Source organism: Rhagoletis zephyria, unplaced genomic scaffold (genome assembly GCF_001687245.7).
Source record: "Rhagoletis zephyria isolate East Lansing unplaced genomic scaffold, Rhagoletis_zephyria_1.1 Rzeph_scaffold_02015, whole genome shotgun sequence".
NCBI lineage: Eukaryota > Metazoa > Arthropoda > Insecta > Diptera > Tephritidae > Rhagoletis > Rhagoletis zephyria.
Window position 1 is genome coordinate 34,431 of NW_016159099.1, and position 16,937 is coordinate 51,367.

The window sequence follows — 16,937 nt, forward strand, 5'->3', positions numbered from 1 at the left end:
TCAAATTTTACTTTTAGTGAGTTATGGTTACTGAATTTGTCCTAAATGCAGTTATTACCTAAACACGCCCCGGATATTTGCAAAGACTAACAAATATTATTTTAATTTTATTTAAACATTGAACTGAATATTTCGATTTCATAAGCATAACCGCGCTAACTTGGAGGGGGCTTAGACAGGCAGTCAATTGTACATCACTCATACGACATGTCCTACCCGTTCATTAATTAATAAATAATTTATATTTTTTTTTCAAATGAAGTTACAGGGATATGAATATTTAAATTAACCATTGGCATAATTATTCCCAAAGCACGAAATAAGCCCTCATATTCTGCTCAGAAATATAATGAACTTTCAGAAAATTTATATTACTTAAATATGGGCATTCCCAGTGGACGCTGCAAGAGCCCCAAAAAAAAAATCCAACGAAGTAAGCTAGAGAAAGTTCGATTCATGCAGATTCCTAAACCCTTTTTTCTAATAAATACTTTTCGAAGCTTTATTTACCACAAGCAAGCGAAGCAGTCAGGCGTCCTTTCATATTTGCCAGGTCATAAATTATAACTACGAAATCCTAAGCCACCAACTGCACCAATTTCATACTGGCAACAAAAAAGAAAATATTCCATATTCATGTAGTTAGAAAAAGAAAGCATAGTAACGGGTGATTTTTTAAGAGCTTGATACCTTTTTTTTTAAAAAAAACGCATAAAATTTGCAAAATCTCATCGGTTCTTTATTTGAAACGTTAGATTGGTCCATGACATTTACTTTTTGAAGATAATTTCATTTAAATGTTGACCGCGGCTGCGTCTTAGGTGGTCCATTAGAAACGTTCGTATTCCCTTAACATATTTGCAATACCCAGAACCATAACCTCATCTAAAGCCATGGCATGACTTTGAATGTACTTATTCAAAAGCACCCCAAACTTAACCAAAAAAAAAAAAAAAAAAAAAAAAACTTCTGCATATTTCTGAATAAAATGAAAATTGTATGAGAAGCGCATATTAACACAGCAAATTAAAAGAAAAAGGTCATAATTTCCGCTGAGATCACAATCCCAGCCAATAGCCAACAAGTCGACTACAACCCAACACAAAGACCACCAACGCAATGCACGCACATACTGCAAATCTCCGTTGTGCCTGATAGAGCAGCAGATTTTCGTAGAAGAATACAAAGCTGCGAAAATACGTAAGTTATGCGGAAAAAAAAAACAAACATACATGAATAGTGAAAACTGAATGAAATAAAGGAAAATCAAGAATGGCAGTGGAATGAGACAGCATATTTTGGAAGGTGAATACTGACTGGCAGCTGTGGATGAACACAAAAGCACAAGAAATCGGCTAATTTAAAAGAAAAAAAGATGTTCCGGTTAAATTTTGTTCGTTTTTATTTTCTTTTACACACGTATGTTCCCGGGATGTTAAGAATGCCAAATTTTTCGCAAATGCGAATGCGATTGTTAGGGATAACACTAAAAACAAGCGTTAACCAACTTAAGTCATCGTTAATTCCTATGTAGAATTGCTCGGGTATTCCGAAAATCGACTTTTTTTCAATGGATACGTTTTCGACATATTTGCAATTTACCGTTACTCAGCTTAAAGCAAAAATTGGTTCCGTTTAATCACGTATATCTTACGAACCAATGAAAAAATCTTAATATAAAGTACGGTAAATGACAGCCAATGAAATTCTCCATAAACCGTATATACACCACTTTCTGAGGTGGCTTATAGTTTCTGACAAATTAATGAATCATTCCAGTTTTTTTTTATTTTTTATTGAAAAAATTAAAATAATAAAACTTTAACAGAAGAAAAATTTTAAAAATAACACGTTCTATGCCAAATTTTTGCATTTGTACTAAGCCTGTTCTGCTACAAAAAAAATCAAGTTACTGATAAAGAAAATCGATGGATAAATACGAAATAATGAATGTTCAAATAAAAATGCGCAAGATTATTTGTATGAAAATTGAGCACGAAATAATGTTACTCATACGCCCCGCGTACACCTAAGTAACAGCTTTTGTGCTCTTATTTCATACAAAAAAATTTTGCGCATTTTCATTTGACCACTCATTATTTCGTATTTATCCTTCGATTTTATTCATCAGTAATTTTATTTTTTTTTTGTAACAGAGCAGGCTTTAGTACAAATGCAAAAATTTGGCACAGAACCTGTTATTACTTTAATTTTTCTTCTGATAAAGTTTGATTTTTTCATTAAAAAATAAAAAATAAAACTGGAATGATTAATTAATTTGTCAAAAACTATCAGCCCGAAATTAATTAAGAAAATCAAAAAAAAGCAAAAATTAAAATTAAATCTGTTCTGCTACTGTTCTGTTATTTCAAAATTCTTGTTGACTTTATTTCTCTTTTGAAAAAGTAAAAACGTCAAATTGTTTATTTCGGATCACTAAGGGAAATAGTCTCAACTGACGTTATTTCCGGTGATTTTGTTACCTGTCACTCATGTTTCTATTTTCAATGACATGCAGCAGCGTACAAAGGTTGTTTTGCCTGTAAAGATGCTAAACGTTAACCCTTAATTAGGCGCATAAAGAAAATTCCACAATTAGTCGCATGGGGTCCCCAGCGACCCAAATAAAAGTGACGTAAAAACAGTTTACAAAATAAAAAAAAACGAAGTGTGTATTAACAAAAATATTAAAGTACTCTATTATCTTTAACTTAAAAAAACGAAGACATATATTGAAACTAAAAAAAAAAAATTAAATTGACCTCCCCCAAAAAATTTTTCGTTAGTGGTCGCATGGGTCAGTAATGAAGCGAGTTGCGACACATATAAACGCGACTGTTCTAGCCGTGACTAACTAAATAAAACGAAATGTGTATTGTCATAAATATTAAAGCTCTTTATTATAGTTACCTTTAAGAAAGAAAGCCATAACTTTGACTTCAAACTTAGATACAAAAATAAAAACTTACCTCCGCTAAAAAATGTTATGGAAGTGGTCGCATGGGGTCAGGACTTAACCCTTCGATTTGTGAGAAGGTCCCTAGGGACCTTTTCGTATTTCATGTGCCTATGTCTTTTTGTTCAATGCATTTTTGAAAAGAATTTATACATGTATTCCAAGAATAAATTAAGCTGAATCGTTTAAAATAAGTTTCGAAGGGATACGGGATCACGTTCGAGTGTTATTGAGATTTCAACATATATAGTACGGGGATTAGTGACAAGGTCCCTAGGGACCTTGTACAATTTTAGAAGAAATAACAAGTTACTTGTCTTCATGTTTTGATTTTTTTTTCACTTGTTCTTCAAATTATTTCATTCCTAATATATATGCAGGACGTTAATTTAATCAAAAGACAACATAAATACCAAAGAATACATGTGCAACTTCTTCGAAACATCGAGCAACTCTTTGTAGGTCCCTAAGGACCTTCTCACGAATCTAACGTCATCGGCACTGTCACTCATCGGAGGGTTAAAAGAGTAGCGACACATGCGTACACGCCGATGTTCTGCCATGTGACTTACTTACATACCCCGCCTGGAGTTAGGAAGCTAGAAAGAGCGCGAGCACGCTCCAAGTACTCAAACACATTTTTTTTCAACTTGAAATGGCCTTGACCCCATGCGCCTAAATAAGGGTTAAATCGTAACAACATGTAACATATGTATGTATGTATGTTCGCTGCGCTGTGATTGTGTGCTTAGTGGTCGTTAGCTGACCGCTAATAGCTGCGCGCTCTGGCCATATACACACTAGCATTCGCAAAACAATCGTATCATTTGATGCGGATGCGAATGTCGATGCGAATCATTCGCATAAGCGAATGCGAATGCAAATATTCGCAACATCCCTGGTATGTTTCTTTACATTTATGTGCGAAACGCGTATTTTTTAGCTATATATGGGTCAGCTACTACGAAATTGAATACTCATGCAGTGCCTCTGGGAGAGAAGCTCTCTATTTGATATAGATAAATATAGATAAACCGAATACAAATAAAGGGAATAAATGGGCTTAAAGAACAAAAAATTATATTCTTTTTAGTACGAAATACTTTTTTGGTGCAATCTTTCTTATAAGTAGGTAAATATTGAAGAGTTTTTGTTGGAGTGCTTCACATATTAGCAGTATTCAAGTTGCTGAGCTATGATTGAATTATTCACATTAAGCTTTATATAAATATGCCCGGGAAGGCGGTCCTTTATAGTGTAAACTATCTCTCTCTTATAAGTTTATAGTTCAATGTATGTTGGTAGTAGTACAAGGATTTCATAGTAGTCTATAACATATTTAAATATTTCTAAAATGCATGAATAAAAAAGATCTTTAAATATTGAGGAAAGGAAGATAACAAAAATGAATAAATAAACCTTGCAGATCACCTATTGTTAAAATTATTGCAACTTATCTGAGCTCTTAACTGCAGTTAAACGTTTGGCGGAAATGGGTTTTTAAGTACTCAAACGATCAAGTTTTTTGGGTCATAGGATACCTTTTATCAGAAAAGGCATTATTTTTGAGTTACCAGTACAAAATCATCATTATATATGATTTCCCCCAGCGCTATGATTTCCCAGCATCAAATAAGCGAATTAGTTCCTCAATTGCTTCCAGCAAACAGACATGTCAAAGAAAAACATTACAGGTAGCAGAAGTATATTTTAAAAATCCATGCTTTTTATATGGCCAGCTATATGTTGCATATTCGTGTGTGTGTGCCTTAGCGCCAAATAGTCGAACATACAACGTAGTATATAGCAGCGTCTTAAAACAAGGCTCTACGATTCCTACCCCATGATTGAAACGGCCAGGGATGCCTACAGTTGTATTTGTTGTCAAAATGAATTGATTTACACACAAGTAATTTTTAGCAAAAAAAAAAACGACTTAAAAAAAATATATATGTATATATATATATATTTCATGATCCAATGATCGCATCTAAACCAGATTAGTCTGTGACACTACCTTTCCGATGCAAAAAGAATTATCGAAATCGGTTGACGTTGGACCACGTCATGCGCTAACATACAAAAAAATATATATATTCCGACGAACTGATAACCTCCTCCTTTTTTGGAAGTCGGTTAATAAACAATTTTTATTTCAAAAGGAATTTAGTTTAAGTACATATTAAATTCATTGAAACTGATCAACACGTGTGTAATGCTGGATTTCCACTAGGCATTAAATGGCAGGCATTTTAATGACAAACCTGGGCATTAAAAAATATCCTTGGCATTACTTAAAAAAAAAATTGTAATTAAGTTAATTTCCACGTGGCATTTTTTCAATGCCTCCAATCTTTTGCCATTTCAATGCCTCGAGTAAATTCGGCATAATAATTATCAACTGATTTTTTAATGACTATAGATATTTTCTGTTTTTAAATTTCAGTTTGTTTGCCACTAAATGAAAATCTTTAAAAATAATGGCGTTTTTTTTCTTTTACAGAACCAATCACTGAAGTTATTGGCGGTCCAGAGCTACATATAAATAAAGGTTCAACAATCAACTTAACATGTATTGTAAAATTCGCCCCTGAGCCACCGCCCACTGTCATTTGGTCACATAATAGAGAGGTAAGTGAAAAAAAGTGGTGTCACAAACAGACAATATGTATTCAATACAGCGATCGAAGAGCTACGCCTAGCAGTAAACTTTGGTCTACATTACATTTTTTCTTTTAACTTTTTGGGTCATAGTTGTAATTTATCGAGATTTTGAAGAACGCTTTATGCTAAAGAATGATTTCCCATGCTTTTTTGTAATAGACAAGCAATTTGTGCTAAACTGCAAATACTTGCGAGCAAAAGCATTTTACACACAAAAAGCCGAGGGGCATGTGTTATATGTGCGTGCGTGAGTGTTTGGTTGCCCTCTCTCTGTCATAAAAATATGACATTTACTTGGCAAATAAATGTGAATAGATTTGACGAGGGTACGTCCGAAAAAGCCAAACGCCCAACAGATCCACAGTAAAAAAATCTAAAAATACGTGAAAAATAAACGAAAGCTTAACAAATGAAAAATTGCTGTCAAACGCCAAAGCAACAAAATAAAAAATAACACCAAAACTGAAATGTCAAAGCAAATGGAGTTTTGTCGAGGGTCAATGTGGATGGGAGTGACATTCCACAATGGTTGGCATGCGAAGAAAGTTACTCATATTATGAGCGCAATAAGCTAGGGAGCAGCAAATCCCTGTGCGATGTACTAACTTAAATGGATTTTAAACAAATGGAGATACAAATACGTATTGATGAGTATGTGAATGTATGCATGTGGGTAGTCCAAAAATGCATGTCAAAAAGTGAAGTCGGAATTTTTTGCTCTCACACCCTGGGATTCTTCTATACCGAAAAGAATATACCACTATTTTTTATATTGAAATAAAAAAATATTTAGANTTTTTTTCTTTTACAGAACCAATCACTGAAGTTATTGGCGGTCCAGAGCTACATATAAATAAAGGTTCAACAATCAACTTAACATGTATTGTAAAATTCGCCCCTGAGCCACCGCCCACTGTCATTTGGTCACATAATAGAGAGGTAAGTGAAAAAAAGTGGTGTCACAAACAGACAATATGTATTCAATACAGCGATCGAAGAGCTACGCCTAGCAGTAAACTTTGGTCTACATTACATTTTTTCTTTTAACTTTTTGGGTCATAGTTGTAATTTATCGAGATTTTGAAGAACGCTTTATGCTAAAGAATGATTTCCCATGCTTTTTTGTAATAGACAAGCAATTTGTGCTAAACTGCAAATACTTGCGAGCAAAAGCATTTTACACACAAAAAGCCGAGGGGCATGTGTTATATGTGCGTGCGTGAGTGTTTGGTTGCCCTCTCTCTGTCATAAAAATATGACATTTACTTGGCAAATAAATGTGAATAGATTTGACGAGGGTACGTCCGAAAAAGCCAAACGCCCAACAGATCCACAGTAAAAAAATCTAAAAATACGTGAAAAATAAACGAAAGCTTAACAAATGAAAAATTGCTGTCAAACGCCAAAGCAACAAAATAAAAAATAACACCAAAACTGAAATGTCAAAGCAAATGGAGTTTTGTCGAGGGTCAATGTGGATGGGAGTGACATTCCACAATGGTTGGCATGCGAAGAAAGTTACTCATATTATGAGCGCAATAAGCTAGGGAGCAGCAAATCCCTGTGCGATGTACTAACTTAAATGGATTTTAAACAAATGGAGATACAAATACGTATTGATGAGTATGTGAATGTATGCATGTGGGTAGTCCAAAAATGCATGTCAAAAAGTGAAGTCGGAATTTTTTGCTCTCACACCCTGGGATTCTTCTATACCGAAAAGAATATACCACTATTTTTTATATTGAAATAAAAAAATATTTAGAGGTCGCTCAAAGCCGACAAAGTTGTCCATATATTATATTTGAAAAAAAAAACAAATTTTCACAGAAATGGCATAGAATTCATAAAATCTATATTTTTCGATCAGAAAACGCTGTTTCTCTGCAGGATAATAATACCCGATTGTTTGTTTAACAATTTTTTCATAGTAACTATAATTTATAGGTCCACAAAAAACACCGAAAAATGCAATGGGGGACCAATAATAAATCGTTAACATTAAAAACTGGTTAAATAATTAATTGGGTATTAATATTCGAAGCCTCCTGAAGATAACCCGAGCTTTCCGATTTCAAGAATTTCTATAGCAATTCTACAAAAATTTGTTTTTTTCTCGCTTTGAGCGACTTCTAAATATTTTTTTTTGATTTCAAAAAAAAAAGTAGTGATATATTCTTTTCGGCATAGAAGAATCCTAAGGTGTGAGAGCATTAAAGTTCCGACTTTGTTCCTTTTGGATCACCCTAATGTACAGATATGAATGTGTGTGTGTAATATAATACACACGAAGAACTTATTTGAAGCTAGTTTAAATCTGTAACCTGCTCTTCTGCATTTACGACCTATTTTCATATTTTGTGAAAGAGAAATTCTGTAAAACTTAAGAAAATTTAAGATTGTTGGTTCACAAGGACGATTTGGCATTGAATATGCCAAATTTCTTTTAAGCCAATAAAGTTAGAAGGGCGAAATTCGAGGATCGTGTGTATTTTACTCCTTATCATAAATTTTTATATATATTTATTACTTACAAATTTTCAAGGATATTTAAGGATAAAAGTTTATAAGTGATTGTTCAGTACCTAAGCACCAAAAAATTTAAAATTTTTGAATTCCAGAAAATTTTCCCTTTTATATGATGGGTCTCATTGCCACTCGACATTGCACATAATTAATGAATCATACCTTTAAAAGTATAAAGTCCTTTTGAGAAAAATATTGCCGTCATGGAGAGCAACTAAAAACGCACTTTTACTACTTTTGGCTTATATTTTCGCGAATATATTGATTTTGTTGTGTGTAAAATTAAAATAAAAAAAAATTAAACGCATAAATCGTGGAGAAAATTCAACTATTATTTGAGGTGTTAAAAAGGGAGAGAATTTTATTATTTTACTTTCGACTTTAAATTAAAGGAAATATCCGTAATGTTTTGATAAGAAAATTTAAGTGACCTCAGCTTGTTTGACTTTGGATTAAAAATAATAACTTTCCCTTAAAATTTTATTTTTATTTTTGTAAAGTCATCTTTAACTACACTTACGGCTAGTTAATCCATAAAATATTGTTTGGAGACCCAATGAATTATTGATTTAAAAATTCGAGATAAGTTGTTTTAGCAAAATGACACATATATATAAGTAACAAAAGGGGCAGTTAAGGCGGATTAAAATGCAGCGACTCCGCTGACTTAGCTATGTTGTACGAATGATCAGAAAAACCTCAGCTCTGGAGGTATGGAATAAAGAGGAAGGCCCTCCCTGCCAAGGAAAGACCAAGTGGAGAAGGACTTGGTGTCACTTAGCACAGAACAAGGCGTATTTAACAAGGTGGTGTTAGCCGTATATAAGTAAAAAATTTCACTAAAAAATTATATCCATACTGTCATTGGTATGAGTTACAACAAACTCATCAACTTGACGTAATGCCCTGCACGGCGAAAAACTCAGCTGTCGCCCCAAACATAACCTTGTTAAATACACCTTGACACAAAGGATAATCGATGAGAAGCGACGACATGCTTTGTTGGATTTTGCCAGGAGCAGGTGCTTTGAACTTTTATGCAGAGATCTTCCGGCATGTATGCAATGAAGTAGATATTAGTGTGATCGATATTCATACATATATTACAGTTACATTTAAAATTTTTCAAACGCTCGTTTTTTTTTTCTAAATTCACATATGCAGACTTTTAGCTATGAAAGACTTCCCGCCAAGCTTTGAATTTTGGACTCTGAGGTAGCTCACTTGGCATGAAACGTTCCATATATAAAAGGATTGCTAGATACTTGGCGGGTTTCAACCAAAATTTAGCCGCTAGGTGGCGCACAATATAGAAAATGAACATTTTTGTGACAAAATCTAATATCTCGAGAAGGAGAACACGAAGTGAGATAAATGTAAGGGAACTTTACAGATTATGCGATGAAAAATTCACGAAAAAATGATGATGATGATGATGAACTTTATGAACAGCTTTAAGCACATATTTTGCTGTTTGTATTAAGGAATAAATTTCCATAGTCGCAAGAGCAGAGAAACTCATTTAATTTTTCTAAGTTCATTATATGCTGTTGTTAGGTAAAAAAATTTAGAAATATTAAAAATTCTACCTTGAAGGTCATTTTAGAGGTAAATATGATTCAAATTAAATTACCTTGACTTTAAAACCGAATTTCAAAGGTCAATTTTTTCGAATTTTTGTGCTTCCTTGACATAAAAATAGCCTGCAATAAACCTTAAAAAAAAATAAGTTTTTCTGTTCTCGAGACCATGTAAATGGATTCCTTCACGCAAGAGCAGCCAAAATATATATCGTTCATTTACTTCAATAGTGCCATAATCAGGATTTTAAGGCATTAAAAAATATGAACTTTTGAGTTGAGTATGCGGAAATTACCGCTACGTTTTCTTCTATGTTGTGTAGAAATTTCATAGCTGCATCGATCACCGATATCTCACCAGAACAAAATATGTAGATATTAATTTTTACTATGGTACCATATGTAAACTCAAAACTTTGAAGCCGTTTTCCTCGAGTTAGCTTTCTTCGAGTTTTGATATTATTGAAGTAAATGTACGATAGATATGTATGTTTACAACTTTTTAAAAAGTTCATTTAAAACCTTCTATTTTTGAAGGTAAATAAAGTTTTTTATCAAACGGGTCTACCTCCCCAGAATTCTCTATTTTAAAAGCTTTAAACTACCGTTACATTCATTCTGCTTTATGTTCTCGTTCTCGAGATATAAGAGATTTTGTCACAAAAAATATCATTTTCCATACTCTAAAATTTAAAAAAATATATATTTTATCTATCCACTCACCAGTATCACAATTTTATATACAGTATTTCTTATGTTTCTTGTTTTAATAAATAAATAAATAACCATATTCTTCTTTCCATGCTAGGTCATAAATTTCGATTCACCACGTGGCGGTATATCGTTAGTAACCGAGAAAGGTGTACTCACTACCAGTCGACTATTGGTGCAGAAGGCCATACAACAGGACTCAGGACTTTACACATGCACGCCATCGAATGCAAATCCTACATCAGTGCGGGTACACATCGTTGATGGTGAGTAAATATGTATATCGTCGTTTAAAGTGCAAAACCGCGTATTGTCATTCTGCAAAACCGCGCAACTGACATTTGCTGCCAAAAATTTGATTTGCTCACAAAAGCTCTTGGCTCAATCCTTATCCATTCGTCCTGAAATATACTAGCCAGAAATGCGATTGCTTTATAAAAAAGAGAACCATTTTGTTTTGTACTTTAAACGACGATATGTACAAACATATCTACACATATACAGAAGCGTATGCGTGCATGACTGCTTGAAAGTTTAGCAAAAAAGGAATTTGATACATTCACAAATTCGAATAACTTCCTATTACTAATCCCTGTTTGTAGTGAAAGTGAGTGATATGTAAGTACATATGTATATACCCTTTATACGTATTGCCGTTTTGGCGTCTTTTAAATGCAAGTCAGTAGCAGTTGTTTATGAGTTATTTGTTTAACTATATGTATTCACTAGTTAACTCCAATAATTTGACAAACTTTAATTTTATTGCTAATAAACGTGTTTGGAATTCCAAAGCATTTGTTGGTAAAAGTGTTTCTCGTTAGGGACTTTAGGTTTACATTTTTATCATTGTCAATGGAACTCTCTACTTTTTTGAAATGATAGCTGTGGCGTGAGTTTCGAGACGCATATACGCTGATTGTTTGTACTCATTAACCAATTTTGAAAAAGTAGGACAGACGTTGTTATTATCTTCTTCCGGCACCAGACTAAATAAGGCAATCATATGAAAAGGATTGGCCTCGTTTAAAGTTTCGTTTGACATCAAACGGCATGCAGAGGTCCTTCTAAATTCAGACAGAGCAGGTGGTGTTTTCAACGTCATTTTACGCAGCCTTTTACATAGGTGATGTTGGTTTGATTCTAGATCTGCTTCAGAACTGTAATACCTACGGTGACCATCCGTCCTCTATTTCACGGGACAGTCCTCTGTTTTCGCAAATTGTTCTGGTAATTTATTTCTTTCATACGGGACGCCAAATGTTCTGTATTTCTTTTAATGTCCCGTAAATTCGGTATCTTAATATCTCATAAAAATTATATACCCATAAAACAGTTTCTATATTAATATCTGGACGCTTGTAATTCGAATAGAGGAGCATTTACACATGTACGATATGGTTTCTGAAGTTATAATTTTGCGTATAAAACTGGGTATTTGTGAGTATGAATCGAAATTAGCCGTTAATGATTGTTGTTCAAATTTTGAAAGAAATTTCACTATTATTTAGCTTTTCAAAGGTTTTTTCCGACGCAAAGCATATTTAACAGGTCCAATGTGCCGTGGTGTGGAGGCAATTCCCAAATTTTGTGAAGGGAGAATATATTCATTAGGCGAAACTTCGCCAAAAAATATTTTGCTGACTGTATGAGAGATTGTATCTTCAGTATGAGAAACTCCAAATAAGGCTACAATGATAATGTTGTAAAAGTAAAGAAGTTCTCAAAGATGGAAGGAAAGTGGAACCCTTCGAAGATTCGCTTTGCAATTCAGCTCGTTCCGGATGGTACTCACTGCATTGTGCTTGGCCGAAATCCGAGTCTGAAAATAATCCGTTCAACACCACTCGTGCTTCAGAAGTAGTCGGATATTTTTATAATGTTTTCCTGCGTAGGAATGTTTGTAACAAATTTTGGGGGGGTAAAAATCCCGAACACAAAGTGCATAGTTATGGAAAAATATTTGACAAATGTATGACGTTACAACTGAATATTTATGTGCTGCTTTTACAAAAGATCGAATGGAAAAACATATGCCAAATAAAGATGCTCCTAATAAATCTAGGAAAAATTTAAAAAAGTTTTAAAATCCTCTCGCTTTTGTGGAAAAAAGCAAAATAATTTTTTGTCCCGTATTCGGCTGCCATAAATATGGTCACCGTAGTCATGATGCATTTGTGCATTTTTGACTGTCGGACAGTGTTATTGACTTCTACTTCACAAAGTCTAAATCCGAGTTATAGCTGCATATTTAGTACTCGTATCATTAGACCAATTAAAGATTTTTTTAAATCTTGTAAAAAACACTCAAATTGTAGACATAACTATTTACTTGCGCTGACATACATAACTTTTTATGTATGTAATTGAAAAAAGTGTTCTACAGAAAAAATATCGAGAGAGAGAGTGTAAAAAATTAGTAAAACAAACAACAGATCAAGCTGTTCAAAATAACTAAAACTTTTGTAATTAACACAAGTTGTTTTGCTAAGTAATCGAGTAGATGTATGTATGTATATGCATATTTCAATAAGTGTCAAAGTATAAGTGAGCATCGCTAACAACTTGATGACTCTGTTACTCCTCCTTTGGCGCATTAAACACTTAACGTTTCCGAATTAGTTTGAGTGCGCTAAATGTTAATATCCCCATGTTTTTCGCAATTGAGCACTGCGCCTTAAGGAGATCATATACACAAACAAAGGCTTACAAGCATGCACAAGCACGACGGTTTGCGGCTATTAGAGCAAACAACGCGCTGCGCTACTTTTAGGCCACATGAATTGAGGAAATGACTGTACATATGTACATACATATGTCACATACATGTAACCTGTATGCCAGAAACATGAATGTGTAAAAATACAAATTTTGAGAAATCAAGTTTGAAAGTTTTTTTACGAGACTTAACTCTACATTTATGCAATTGAAATTGAAAAATATGTGGTTTCCGTGTATGCATGGCATTCTGGGTTTTGGTATAACATAGAACATCCAAAGGTTAATCAGCTCAACCTAATAACTCAAAACTGATAAATTTTCACATTCATGCTTCTGGCATAAGGATGACGATATATGTATACATGTATATTAGGGTGGTCGTAAAATGCTTGTGGAAAAGTAAAGTTTGGAATTTTAATGCTCTCACCCCTAGGATAGTTCTATACAGAAAAAACTTATACCCGTTTTTTATTTTGAAATCAAAAAATATTTAGAGGTCGCTCAAAGCGCTCAAACTTTTCCATGTACTATATTTTATATGGAGACAAAACAAGTTTTCGTATAAATGGTATAGAATTCTTGAAAATCAATATTTTTTGATGGAAAAACTTAGTTCCTCTTTTATTTATTTTACTATTCTTATTGCTAGCGATTCCTTATAGGTTCCTTCCATTGCATGTCTTGAGATTTTTAGGGGTGCTATAAACAATAGTTAATAATTGAAAATGGTTAAATAAACAATTCTCCGGAAGAGAAACAAACTTTAAGGATCGAAAAATATTGATATGCAGGATTTATATACCATTTCTAGAAAAACTTTTTTTTTCCCTTATAAAATACATGGACATTAATTTCAAAATAAATAAGCAGCGTTTAAATTTTTTCGGTATAAAACAATCTTAGGGGGTGGGAGCATTAAAATTCCGATATTACTTTTTTTCCACCCTAATGTAAATATGTATAGGATGAATGCAAGAAAGGGTGGTAGAGAAAGCATGGGACGTCGTTATGGAAGGGACATGCTTTAATGTATACAAACTTTAATGTACCTATGTATGTATATATGTATGTTTATTTGAGCACTAAACTTCGCAAAAGTTATGCATAAATCATGCAAATGGCCAAGTAATTCCAGTGAAAGCATAACGCTTGCTCAACACGCTTCACTCTCACTCACTGCTTTGGGCCAAGTTATTGACTGCCACGCTAGCTAATAAACATGACTTGCATAAAGGTCGATTAATTAGTGAATAGTAAATTAACTTGCATGAGAGAATATCTAACGGTAAGTGAAGCCTTTGGAGTTCGCCATTTACTGTGCACAACAATTTTACTGAGTTGAGTACTAATTCCATAAACTTGAGCTAATAATTTGATGGAAAATGAACTTACGCCGATTTCGTTCCTAGAGAAAAATGCAAGCTCATCTTTGTCCTCTAGAAATGAAATCGCCATTAGTTTAGCTTTAAACACCGACAAAACTCGTTTCCAACAAGTTATCAACAGTTGACTGGTCTATTGAAGAATGGCTACAAAGATATCGCCTAGTCGTGCAGACTTGAAATGTTCGAAATTATTTATGTATATCCCATTCTGTTTTGCTGAGCACCATTAACATTATAATACTTGTAGGATTTCGAAATATATTCTTATTGCTAAATTTTGGTTTGTGTATTGCTATTTTTAAAAGGTTAACACTACTCGTAGCAATAAAATCATTTGAAAAATAAGTAAGTTATTTTTGAGAAAAATAATTATCTTAAAATTAATTGTATATTGAGTCTGTTTAATCAGAAAAAGGCGGCCGCTGTGGCTGATTGATTAGATGTGGGAACAACATCTAATTAGCTGCGATCACTTCTTAGCAGGGAACTCCACACCTCCAAGTGTATTTCTGTCTTCAAAAAGCTTCTCATAATTGCGGTTCAGAGGCGGCGTAAAATTGTAGGTCCCTCCATTCGTGTTTTAACATCAGGACGCCTATCGCAAATTGTAGGAGACTCTCGGCCAAACCCCTAGTAACAGTGCAAGCGCCAAAAAAAGAGATTTCTAAAAACACTTAACTTTTTTTATGAACCCCTTAAATAATTATGTATATGCATATATCCATACATACATACATACATATGTAAATCCAAAAAACGACAAAAAATATTTGTTAATCAACTAAATTTCACTTTCTTGCGATATTTCTCTACAGGTGAACACCCCGCTGCAATGCATCATGGAGACGCCACACCACAAGTCCAACCACCGCCCGCTACTTTCCTACTCTTTTTGGTATTCCTAGCGGTATTGCTGTTGCAAGAGCACCCACAGGCATCACATAAACGCAAACAACAACAAAACTTTCAGCTGCGACAACGCACTCGATGGAAGTGGTGGCACAACATCCAACTATCGAACGTAAAATGCATGGACTGCCAACATAAAGAGCCACTAACTACAAAACCAACGACAGAGGTGGTACAGTGTCACCTGCCTGGCGGAGAGGAGCAAACAAGGCGTTGCATACAACAAAAGCTATTAGTACCACTGTGGGACACGCGAAGATGTTGGGAAAGCAAGGAGCTAACAGCAGCAACATAGCCATCAAATAACGCTGACAGCGAGCGTAGTAAGTCCACACTCGAATTGATGTAAATTAAGTTCCCCTCCAATCCTAAAATACGATAAAATATAAAACGATAAATGAAGTACTTTTTTAGGCGCTTTAACTGGAAAGTAATGTGTAGTTAAATTACGAGTATTATATATAATGTATTTACGTAAAATGTATGCCTGTATATGTGTATGTGTATGTGAGATTTAAAATATTTCTTTAATGAAATTATCACTATAAGAACTACAAGACAAGCAGAAGTGACAGCAGCAGTAAGTAATTATCACTAGCAATGTATGTGAGGATAAGTTTTTTTTTGTTTTTGTGTAAAACTTAATGAACAACTTTCAAAACAGAATTTGTTTTAATTAAAAAAAACCATTAATGCTTGCTAATACGATGTGTACTTATTTAATTAAAATAGTGAATTATAAAACTTAATAATTAATACCTAAAACAGTAGTGGATTGAGTTTACCATTTTTAAGNGCTTGCTAATACGATGTGTACTTATTTAATTAAAATAGTGAATTATAAAAGTTAATAATTAATACCTAAAACAGTAGGGGATTGAGTTTACCATTTTTAAGAAAAAAAAAAAGATAGCAGAAGAAGTTTTTTAAAAATGTAAAATTTACTACTTTAGCAAGTATAAAAATATCGATCTTCTAGTAATTGAGATAGAACACAAAATGCATACTTTTAGGAGCTAAACTTTAAATAAACCACACTCCAACAAGCAATTGAACCCACGTCAGTAAATATGCTTTTATACTAGTACCTACTTAAAAAAAAATACTGAAAGTAAAACAGATTTATTTAGCAAAAAATGCAACACAATTCTTGTCACCTATCACGCAATTCTTCAACATTCTCACACTTAGTAATCTCTCACTCTCCACTTTTAAATGTAAAATTCCACCAGTCAATATCCTAAGGAAGCGTGGTAAAATAGGCGGAAAACAAGAAAAATAATAGTTCAGAATTAGTTAATGTAAACGTGTAAATCTTTTTTAGATAGCAAAATACTTATATGGTACTCGCTCTGAATGTATAAGTATGTGAAAAGCATTTAAATACACTAGTACGTAGTAGCCAGAAAATTGAACAAAAATTCAAAAAATTTAAACAGTAATTCAAATTATTAGGCAGAACAAAACATAAATAATAATGATCGCATA

The 16,937-nt window shown here is 33.4% G+C and overlaps 1 protein-coding gene across 1 annotated transcript in view; it reads left to right on the forward strand.

Annotated features, from left to right (window-relative positions):
- The window catches only part of LOC108365837 (uncharacterized), a 36,308-nt gene extending 20,193 nt beyond the window's left edge, over positions 1–16,115 (forward strand). Inside the window, exons 2-4 of the mRNA XM_017620022.1 lie at positions 5,460–5,587; positions 10,535–10,703; positions 15,356–16,115. Coding sequence (XP_017475511.1) covers positions 5,460–5,587; positions 10,535–10,703; positions 15,356–15,744 — 686 coding nt within the window. The 3' untranslated portion in view covers positions 15,745–16,115. The remainder of the gene's footprint in view (positions 1–5,459; positions 5,588–10,534; positions 10,704–15,355) is intronic.
- The last annotated feature ends 822 nt before the right edge of the window (positions 16,116–16,937 follow it).